The following is an 11,688-nucleotide window of genomic DNA, read 5'->3' as shown; positions in this document are numbered from 1 at the left end:
CTATTAATTAGTAACCTACTCACTCCATGCAATTAATAGCCTATGTAGCGGGGTGTCATAGGCTTAGGATTCATTGAACCAACGGACTCTATAAGTCTAAGCTATTAATTAGTAACCTACTCACTCCATGCAATTAATAGCCTATGTGACTAATTGATGCCAACTGTAGCATGCAGATAGTATCATTGTTGGGCGCAAACTCGCTATAAATAGGCGGCCATGCCTGATCATACGATCCATCGCAACACACTCTCACACACACATACATTTCAGAGTTGGACTTGCAGTTGAAGTAGCTCCAGAAAAAGATGGCGGTAAGAAATATGGGTAGTATGTGCATGTAACCTCTTTTTCTTTACCGTAGCTGTTTTATATATACAAACATGGCACGCTTAAATACCAATGAATCTATTAGCTAGAGTTGGATGGATGTATACATGTATAGAGAAATGAAATGCATGTGCAGGATGTTGATTAATGAATTTGTGATGCATTTAGGTTGTGATGAAGGTTGGTGCATGGGGTGCACCAGACGGATCCCCCCAGGATATCAACGCCGAAAGCAGGCCCCAACGCCTAGAGAGCATCACCATCTATAGCGTCGAATCTCCTGGGGTATGCGGCATCAAAGGTTTCTCCTTCAAATACGTGGACCAGCAGGGGAGCAGCGTCAAGAGCGCCATCTGGGGCAGCAACAGCGGGAATCCCAACACCATTGAAATGAGGGAAGGCGAGCAGCTCAAGCTCGTGGGCGGCACCTTCGACAATGAGGGCATCGGATCGCTCACGCTAGAAACGAACACGACCAAGCACAAGACCTACGGGTATCCGGTGCAGGGAGGCGAGTTCAGCTTGCCGCTGCCGCAGGGGAAAGGCGAGTTGGTCGCCTTCTTTGGCCGCTCAGACGTGACCCTCAAGGCGTTGGGCGTCTACGTGAAAGGCTCGCCCGCCAAGGTCGGTAAGTGGGGCGCCAAAAGCGGCGCACCACGGGACATCAGGCCAGATGCCGATCCATGCAAGCTGGAGAGCTTCACCATCCACAGCAGCGAGCGCATCCATGGCTTCTCCTTCACCTACCTTACCAAGAGTGACCAGGCCATTAGTGTCCCCCTCTGGGGCAAGAAAGCTGGAGAGGAGCATACCGTACGTTAATTAATTTCCTTTCTACTTGTCTACTATACAAGTATACTTAGTTAGTTTTTGCATGCTTGTGATGTGGTGCAGATTTTCATGAACCAAAGCGAGTACGTGAGCAGCATCACCGGCGCTTACGACACCTATGGCATCACCTTCCTCAATTTCGACACCAACCAGGGGGCTTCGCACACGTTCGGGCGCAACCCATCTGCAGGGACTAAGACCTTTAGCGTGCCGCTGCCGGACAACGGTGCACTGGATGATGCGGCCGCGGTCGCCTTCTTCGGCAGCTCCGGGGATAGCCTCGTCGCCATCGGCGCCTACGTCGGGGTCGCGCCCGAATGAACCATCCACCTTGCTAGCAGCTCTACTCTATCCCATCGATCCCACACGTACGTACCTGCAGATCCTAGCACGTATGTACGTTCCAATTAAACCCCAGCTGCATGCTATGCTAGCTGGCTATGTGTGTGTTTGTACGTGGTGAATAAGGACGATGGGGTCCCACTTTGCGGGCTGCAGCTCGATCTACCTACTTTCAAGGGTAATGTGTGTGTTTGTGTATGTGCATGTAATAATGTGCGCCCATGGCTTGCAATAAAGTTGTACCACCCGTTTCCTTACACACATGTATCTGCTCCGTTGCTTTTACATCCTAAAGTTTTAGCACGGTATCAACATATCAACATTACACTCCCCCACTCCAAGGACCTAAAACTTCCCCGTAACGTTTATGTTATGCACATGGAAAAGAATGTAGGCGAGGCTCTTTTTAGCAACATCATCAACATCCCTTATAAGAAAATGGATAGTGTTAAGACAGATGAAAAGGACGTACACAATAATAATATTGAACCACAGACTGATAGTGATGCCAAGCCTACACCTAAAGTAATTGTTACAAATAATTTGTCACGATAATTTACAAGTAATCTTCCCTGAGCTCCATACACATATGTTTTCAATTGGCTTTTGTAGACTTTACTATATCTGCAATATTATCCCTTGTTATCAATAATAAGAAACGAATTACACCCTCCCATCACACACGGATGTAGCATTCCGTGTGCGTTGTGACATGCACGTCGGTTACACAACAACTTTAAAGCCGTTACCGAATTCTGCAGCCGTGTTCCTTGTATAGAATATCGCACACGATTTTTTCATGACTAATCGTGTGCGAAATATCGCACACGGTTATTTCAACTTATCCGTCTTCGTAGTTTGACCATATCGTTCACGCCTTCACAATATCATTAACAAGGATCACCTCATGTTCCCGCCATTATATTGTTCTGTCTTCCCGCCTCCTTTTTCCGCCGTTCCGCCACCTTCCCGCTTCTTCTTCCCGCCGTTTCGCTGCTTTCCCGCCTCTCCACTCTTGCCTATTTGTATGAGTGCCGCCGCCAGAGCCGTGCGCTACGTCGCTACAAGTCCAAAAAGTCGAAGAGATACCAAATTCTGAGTCCATTCCCTCACCGGCGGAGGCGACGCCCCCACCCCCCCCCCCCCCAATAAGATGGTCCAGCACAGGCCAGCAGGATCCCCAACTGCTTACCACATGCTAATGCCAAGCGCGACTCCTCGGTCATTGCCGTCCCCCCGGCTCGTCATCCAATTCGGTCGAGGACACTGATTCGGCCACATCTGATTCATCGTGGACACTGTGTCTTAGTGATTATGAAGCTGACGATCGGAGGCTTGAGGAGACGTACCATTTCGTTCAGAAGTCTTCGGAGACTCCTCCAAGGCTGGAGGAGGAGCGTCGCCGCAAGGTGGGGCACAAGGGTGCCACTGCCCCACCATCCAAGCATCATAAGACCATCACCAAGAAGTGCAGCCCCTACGATGATGTTGCCGAGGCCTCGGGTACGGGCCAACCATACGCCGCCAACAATGCCGACACCTAGTGCCACGACGACGTCATCTCCTCTGATGAGCGGTTGAAGTACTTAATTATTAGTTCGTCCATTTCAAATTATCTGTCGATTTTTAAGTATCTTGTATATATATGTTTCATGCTACTTGACTATAGCTGTCCGTAGGAAAACCGAGACGACCAAGTTCCAAAAACGGTGATTCGTCCCTGGACAGGCTAGATGCTATGCATTTAATTTGGACTTTATTTGCGAGGTTTTTGCTGCCACGAGAACACAATATTTTCACCGTGCAGAGATTTGCTGAAGGAAAAAAAATTATGAGATGCTGAACAATGTTAGTGCTTGTTGTTTAAAGCAACAACTCATGCCTGATAGGTGGTAATCTGATTTGGCAAACATTATAAAACATTTTTTCAGTTTACTGAAAGCACCATTGTTTCCAATCCTTGTTTCTGCATGACAGTAGTACTTTTATTTTGTCATCTACCTTGATGAATAGATCAAGCATCATGCATTACGTGATGAAATACTTTTCTTTCATTATCAATGGTAATGGAGTCCGCCTGGGGGTCGTTTCGGAAAAAAGATGAAAGTGAGGATTAGAGCAAGGAAGATGAACCTGTTATCAAATTTAGTTATGTGAGTGAAAAGTCGCCATTCTGAAGAAAACAAATTCAGAGCAAGGAAACATGATGTAGGCATCGATTGGTTGACCACATTCCCAATCCAACTTATTTCCTGTGCACATATATCGTCCTTCTATGTATTCCAAATATTTCTGCAACTAGAGATATTTAGGTAAAACGTTTAGTTGTGAAGGGAAATCATCGGAAGTTGTTTTATGTTAGAAAATTATTTTCAGTTACAGTTCTTACAGTTTTCAGGAATCAATTCATCACTAGCTTATTTAGCTCAATAGCAATGGCTCAATTTGACATAATTGAGTCATGAGTTTTTACAATGCATTGTTATTATTAGTAGAATATCTATTTTAACGGAAAAATATTTGTTTGCAGGTATTGAAAGCTAGGTCGACTAATGGTGCTTTCCCTGAAACAAAAGATATTTTTTATAAGGTTACACAAACTTGGACTTTAGTTGTTCTGATTTATATCAGATGCGCTATCTTTCTGTATCTTGAGGTTGTGTTACTGTTACTAAGTTTAGGTTGGAGGAGTATGAATATTGATAATAGTCGTGATTCTTGTGGAGTAATTTATCACAGAGTTCCTTTCAGGCTTACGCCATATCATCAATGAACCATATGGATCGATGTTTTCACCATGTTTTAGGTCCATGTACTTATAGTAATAGCTGAGAACATGGTGCATTTTGTTTAACCATTTCCTAATCCACACAACTTTCAGAATGCTAACGCAAGTACTTAGACAAGCGCACATCAGACTTTCATGGTACGATGGTGCGCCCACCAATTGTTCTGTGTTCTAGTCTGCCAATGACATGACCATCAACTTTAGTGTACATCTCACTATCTCAGTCAGGATCAGAGGAAGAACAAAGCTACTTCTTTTATGCCATCAGTAGATGGGTATTAGTTTACCGCTGGACAAGAAATGACATGCATCTCATGTTCACGGTCCTATTTAGAACCAGTAGGGAGAATTTGTTAAATTACTACAATCCTTATTTATTGAAAACAAAAATAACTGTCTAGAATTTAGAATAGCAAAAATAACAGTATGTGTGGTTGTCTACTCCTTATTCATAGCAATCTTCATTCTTTATGTGAAAGCAACCTGGTATTCTATCATTAGCCGACTACATGAGTAACATTGACTATTTAGCTGAATACACAAGTAATTTACTTTTTATCATCTTATGATGCTCGGAGCAATGCTTGGTTAGTACTAGCCTCCAGTTTGATTTATTTGCATTTCAAAGGGCTGGATATTGACCCTCTTCTTGGCATCAACTGTTGTTGGCTTTTCAGTTATTTATCATTTTGTTTTGTTACAGTGTGATGAAGCTTACTGGCGCAACCTATTCACATATGTACTGTAGCTGTTCAAGCAAAAGTTATCTGCACAGGTGTGGAAAAAACCTTCAATTCATAGTAGTAATGCGTGCTTTCCTTCATGACTATTACCAGTACATAAATGAAATAAAACTATACTCCTTATCAATAAATATGCCCCTCTGCACTGCCAATAAGGATATATTCTCCCAGCATGCACTTTTGTTTTGTGGTCTTCAGAAGTCGCTTCCTTGGAAGATAGCATTCCTATTAGTTTTTATGTTGCATTTCTCTCCCATGTTTTACATGGCAGATGTCTATCAAATCATTCCACACCTTAATTCAATTAGTGGACCATGCATTCCTCATAATATTGTTTACGTCTGCTCCCAAATTCCTTGTGTCGGGCTGCCGAGTTCCTACTGCTGTCAACTGAATTAGTAGCAAGTATTTTCGTTTGCGTTAGACTCCTAATTCCTTACAGGCCTGGGAATTAACTGGTAGATTTTCTTTCCCTTTTAGAAAAATGATCCGTTATAAAGATACGTATGTAGTAAAACCCATTAAAAAAATTAGTCAACCCATCCTAAAAGAAGTTGATCAATGTCCCCACAAGAAAAAAGTTATGTGTTAAAAGATACATGTAGTAGAGCCCGTGTACTACATGCTGATAATTACATGTAGTAGATACCTCCACCCCCATTGCCGTTCGATCCCACCCAAACGTGGTGTGCTGATTAACGGGTTTGGTTGCAGTAACTTTCTTTCCACCTGATAAATCAACCAGCAATATTGTTCCGACTTTTATGAATGGATACGGTATAACAACGTCCCATCAATAGATAAAGCTAGTTTTCAAGTCTGGCAGCCAGGGACCAGCCGTTCGATCTAAGTTATACTAGATTTGTGTATGTACGTACATGAGCATGCACCTGCACGAGTCCAAGAAGCTAGCTACCACATACGTACACTTTGTTTCTCTATCGTGTATATACGGCAACTTGAGGATATATATACTTTTTCTAAGAAAAATATGTATATGAGAAAAAAAATGCTACTTAGACTGCAAAAATCATACTATTTTGGTATATTCCTAATTTAGACATACTCCATACTTCTTTTTCAGATACCTCATACTGCTTTTCTTTTGCGAAATCCCTTACATACTACGTACATACTAAGTACATCATAATTCTTCATACATATACTCCTTTTATTATGAAAAATAAACATACTACTTTCTTTATAAAATACTATATACTTCAAATTCTTTTATAAATGACCATATACTTTATACCTTTTTAAAAGTAATATACGGCATACAGTATAGTTTATTTTTAAGTACAGATAGAACATCAATGAATGATTATGAATATGCATGTCAGACACTCACATTTACTGTTCATTAGCAATTGGATCAAAATGAGTGCATACACACAAGAAGTATCAGGTATACGAACATATACTACATGCGTCCACGTAGCTATACTATAGTGCAAACAAGTAGCGTCACGCCATCGATATATATACACACATACAACAGTAATAATTATACATATTCACACTCACGATTCACAATGATACTATTTTTCAGTAATATGCAACATTATATTTTTTGTTTCATACAATAATACATATTATTTTGCAACATGTATACTAGAATCTATATACTCTAGTCCGAATTATACAAAGTATATGCAGCAGCTGTCACGCTAGCATGTCTCGACTTGTTTGGAATGGAAGAAAGTAGCATTTTGTTGAAACTAACCCACACCGTACCATTTTTTAGTCAACTAATTAGGTTGTGGGTGGTTGGCTGCTATCCGGTTTTCCCTCACATTCACTAACCCGTTTGGTTGGAGATAATTTGGGACACGTGGAAGGCAAGCACCTAGGTGGTAACTACCACTGCTTGTAGGCAAAATTTATCTTGTATATTTTTTCTACTATTTTATCATTGGTTATCGTGCGTGCAATTTTACTAGTTTTCTTGGTCTGAAAGCCTTACCATCATGTTCTTCTTGCAGGCGGCAATGGCAAGAGCATATTGTGCAGAGGAAGATGATGAGAAGAAACTTGTGGTTCTCATCCAATCTTTGTGGATCTCTCTTTTTGTGCGATTGTGCACTTGTTGAGTCCTTTTTTTGTGCACTTGCACTTGCAGAAGTATTCTATTGTGCACATGTAAAATTATTTTGATGTGCCCTTGTTAGGCGATGAACCTTAATGCGTGGAGCCGGTAGATGATGTATTGTATTTGATGTGATATGCTACTGAAATGAAATATACATTTTATTTGCAATCTTTTATTCTGTTACTTATTTTTAATGGGCCTATCGTGAGATATGCGTGCTTCTAGCAAAAAAATGACTCAGCCCAAACAAATCAGACATTTTCAATAGTAAAATAGGTATTGGGCCAGGCCCATGTAACTAGATTGGTGGACAGGGATCTAAAATTTATGATGATTCCATTTGGTCACTAGCAATGCCACGTCATCTTGGCCACGTCAGATCCTATGTGGCTCACACGATTGGGTAATGAACGAACCAAAATTTTGGTCGATAGAGACCTGCGACCAAAATTTTAGAAAGGTCATGTTTGTTCATTCTTGACGGCCAACTGTTGACGTTGTAAATTTGGTCGAAAAAAGGTCAATAAACGACAGCAATGACGAATCAGTGACCAATATAGGGAGTCATAATTGACCTTATTTCTTGTAGTGCCACCCCCCCCCCAATGAGATGGTCCAGCACAGGCCAAGCGCGACTCCTCGGTCATTGCCGTCCCCCCGGCTCGTCGTCCAATTCGGTCGAGGACACTGATTCGGCCACATCCGATTCATCGTCCACACTGTCTCTTAGTGATTATGAAGCTGACGATCGGAGGCTTGAGGAGACGTACCATTTGGTTCAGAAGTCTTCGGAACCTCCTCCAAGGCTAGAGGAGGAGCGCCGCAGCAAGGTGGGGCACAAGGGTGCGACTGCCCCACCATCCAAGCATCATAAGAACATCACCAAGAAGTGCATCGCCTACGATGATGTTGCCGAGGCCTCGGGTACAGGCCAACCATACGCCACCAACAATGCCGACACCCAGTGCCACGACGACGTCATCTCTTCTGATGAGCGGTTGAATTACTTAATTATTAGTCCGTCTGTTCCAAATTATCTGTCGATTTTGGAGTATCTTGTATATATATGTTTCATGCTACTTGACTATAGCTGTCCGTAGGAAAACGGAGACGTCCAACTTCCAAAAACGGTGATTCGTCCATGGACAGGCTAGATGCTATACATTTAATTTGGACTTTCTTTGCGAGGTTTTTGCTGCCAAGAGAATACAATATTTTCACCGTGAAGAGATTTGCTGAAGGAAAAAAAATTATGAGGTGCTGAACATTTTGTAACATGGCACTGGACGCTTTTACGCTCTTGTAAGAAAAAAAGTCTTAGTGGCGATCTTGTCTTTCAAATGTTGAAAATCAATGCTTATGACACCTAGGGCTTAATCCACTTACATCAGCGGTGTAAGCTAATATGATCGCGAGGAACTGGTAACAATGATTTTTGAGATTGGTATCTCTATTCCTAATTGGGGAGTTGGTAGCTACCGCTCCCGGCTTATCTTCGTTCTTTTTTTTATCCCACCTCTGACTCCATCCCCCCCCCCCCCACAAAACCGATGGAGAAAAAAAGAACAGGATGAAACCTAAGCACGTCCTTCGCCGTCGCACCCCAATCACCACCTCTTTCCTTCCCTGCCTCCCCTTCCTACCGCCGCTCCTCCGCTTCGGCCCGGCCATCCAGGTGCTGCCGCGCCCCCACCAACCCCGTCGCCATGGCCTCACGCATCGCCCCGTCCCGCCCGACGCCGACGCCGACATGTCCTGCATGGCCGAGCGAGATCGAGGCTGGTCGCCGGTCATGTTCTCCTCATGTGCAACCTCCTCAATAAAGCATCCAACACATGGTGGGATGTATTTTTAGCGTTTAAAAAACGTGCACTATCCTTTCTCATGCAACATATTTTCACCGCTGATTTGTGACCTCTCAATGAACATGAGGAGACCATATGCTAGCCAGAACAGAGTATATTTCAAAACAATATTTCTTTATGTACTATCTGATGAAATTTTATTTTCAAAGACGTTCATTCATATTTTTGATGACCTCTTCATTCATGTCAATAGTAGTTACTTTGACAGAACAAATATGGTCTTGAGTACTTTTCAGAAAGGCAATACCCTCTACCCGGAAGATTTGGGACAATATACAACATGTTCTTTGTCCATATCTGCTTGAAGAAAATATATAACGTGATATGTCACATACTTTCTTGTTAAGTTGCAAGAATATTTGCAGGCTGCCATCCAATTTGCTACATATTTTTATTTATTTTGCACTGTTATTTTTGTAGTGTGATATAAAAAAGAAGGAATGTACATTGTAGGGGGTTTGCTACGCGCTACATATATCTTACTCACTAGCAGTTAGTCAGCTTATATTCCTGTAATGCGAAATGGCACAATCATCTCATGCCATTTCAGGGGAGCAGTAGACGTAGCATCTATGCTATGGTCTGTAGCAGAACATTTATCAGTTCGATAAATATGCACTTCCAAAGTTCCTCGCAAGAGCATAGTTTTAGTGCCACAAGTATTATCTCCTGACCATACTTGAGAATTTCCTTTGGTCAGATTGAAGGCCTCATTCTTAGCTCAAACATGATGCTCTACTGAAAGTAGACGAACATGACAAGCTGGGGTCGGCACAATCTCCTGCAAGACCACACCAAGGTTCATTACCTGAAGAAGACCGGCGTAGTAATCGATTGTGTAGATAACCGCAGTGAAGGAGATTCTGAGTCATCAACGTAGTACGGACACGCTGCACATGATGTCATTGTAGTACGGAGCGGCTATGACTGTAAGTGATGGTGGAGGTGTATATGTCAAATGATCTATTATGTAGGCATTTTCTTTAGGTGTGGTGTTTTATTTTAACCAAATGATGCTTGTTGTATAAGTTTCTGTCGGTAATGATTTGCGGTGTTGATCCTGTAGTGCGATTTGTTCCAGATGGCTCGATTGGAGTATTCGATTTTAACGAAGTTGTAGAGCAAATTGCATGAGCAAGCGGTTTTGCTTCATGAGTTAATAAAGGACACGGTAACAATGGCACATGAGACATCGGATCTTCCTTATTGGTTCGCGGGCATCATAGGCGGCGCAAACCTCGGCCTCCTTGATGCCGGTGGTATATCAACATGAATACTAGGGGTGGTGATTAGGAAGGAGAGCGGGATAGCTAGTGGGGGACTCCTCCTTGGCGATGCATGAGGAATTAGGGTGTGAAGGAAATAGGAAGCCATGACGAAGGTGAGATGGGTGTCATCCGATTTTAAAGAAGAGGGCTCCAATGAGAATTGTCCTGCTATGGAGGGAAACCGAGGGACAAGGGGAGAATTCGGCATGAAAATGGAAGAGCGCGTCATGGGGTGACGTTTTTGAGTCGGGATCGCATGTTTGGAGATAACATTGTGGATAGTCTGGACAAGCACATTCTCCCTAACACATGGACTCTATTTGAGGGAGCCCGGAGTTTGTAGACAGTGTGCCTGTTTGATGTCTTAACACGCTCGAACGTACGAGTGAGAAATAAACCTCGACCTTGAAGATGACCTTATTTATTTATTTTTTAATTTATTTACATACATTGTAGCCCGTAGCAACGCACGTGCGTTCTAATAGTAATCTATAAATGGTCACTTTTACTTGAGAACCAAAAAATAGGTCATATGATTTGGACAGAAGTGGGTCAGTCACAAACGGGTACTCTCTCACCCCACCAAGCTAAGGCTTCCCTAGCGCCGCCGCCCCTGTCCCCCTCTCCTCTCACGTCTGACAGTCTCGTCGGCGACAAGAGGGGTGGCACGGTGACCCCGTACAACCATGCATGCGTAGTGCACAATTCATTGACATAACACTCATGGAAGTCCTTCTGCATAAATATTACATCCCTCAGAGTACTACAACAGAAATATTGCGGTCCACTAATATTACAGAACGCTTAATATTACAAGCCAAAAGTGCATAAACTGTTCAACCTCTTCCTCAGACATCTAATAAAGATCAAACGGTACGTACTCAACTTGAGATAGTTGACCTAACACTTGTAAAAGCTAACTGAGAAACATGATAGCCCAACAATTTAGATACTAGAGCTGCTCGACTAGGTTACCTTCTAATACTAGTCTACTCTCACTTTCAGTTACTCCTCTGATTCATCTTCTCTATTGTCATCAGTTCCGTATGCGATGATGTAGTCGACTCCTTCTACTCCTGCGCATAGATCTGGCGCTTCGTACTAGAATTCCTGGGGCCTTCGGTGCTCTGATCGTTGACATCATTGTTGACCTCCTCAAAATCTAAGCAAAGGGTCAATGGATGGGTTGAGTAACGAGGGTCACACAACAAGTTTAGTCAGCCCTCACGGGTTTGAGAATCAGTTAAGGTTCCTTTTCCACCGCGAACATAGTTTCTTTCGGGAACACGGATGTAACTGTCACAATTTGATACACTCTGCAGAGGTGCGCCACCTTTCCCAAAAGTAGCATTACCCCTGATACAAGTTTCACACTCCAGAGTGTGGTTTGTCATGTCTGAGATTCTTGGATACATTCCGAGTATTCTTC

The 11,688-nt window shown here is 42.8% G+C and overlaps 1 protein-coding gene across 1 annotated transcript; it reads left to right on the top strand.

Annotated features, from left to right (window-relative positions):
• Positions 1 to 251: 251 nt before the first annotated feature.
• On the top strand, positions 252 to 1,527 carry LOC123420312. Its single transcript, XM_045107322.1, has 3 exons — positions 252 to 314; positions 499 to 1,143; positions 1,225 to 1,527. The coding sequence occupies exons 1-3, from the start codon at positions 309 to 311 to the stop codon at positions 1,480 to 1,482; spliced, it is 909 nt and encodes a 302-aa protein (XP_044963257.1). The 5' UTR covers positions 252 to 308; the 3' UTR covers positions 1,483 to 1,527.
• The last annotated feature ends 10,161 nt before the right edge of the window (positions 1,528 to 11,688 follow it).

This window comes from Hordeum vulgare, unplaced genomic scaffold (genome assembly GCF_904849725.1).
Source record: "Hordeum vulgare subsp. vulgare unplaced genomic scaffold, MorexV3_pseudomolecules_assembly, whole genome shotgun sequence".
NCBI lineage: Eukaryota > Viridiplantae > Streptophyta > Magnoliopsida > Poales > Poaceae > Hordeum > Hordeum vulgare.
Note: the sequence above shows the minus strand (reverse complement) of the source record. Positions and strands in the feature narration are given on the sequence as shown.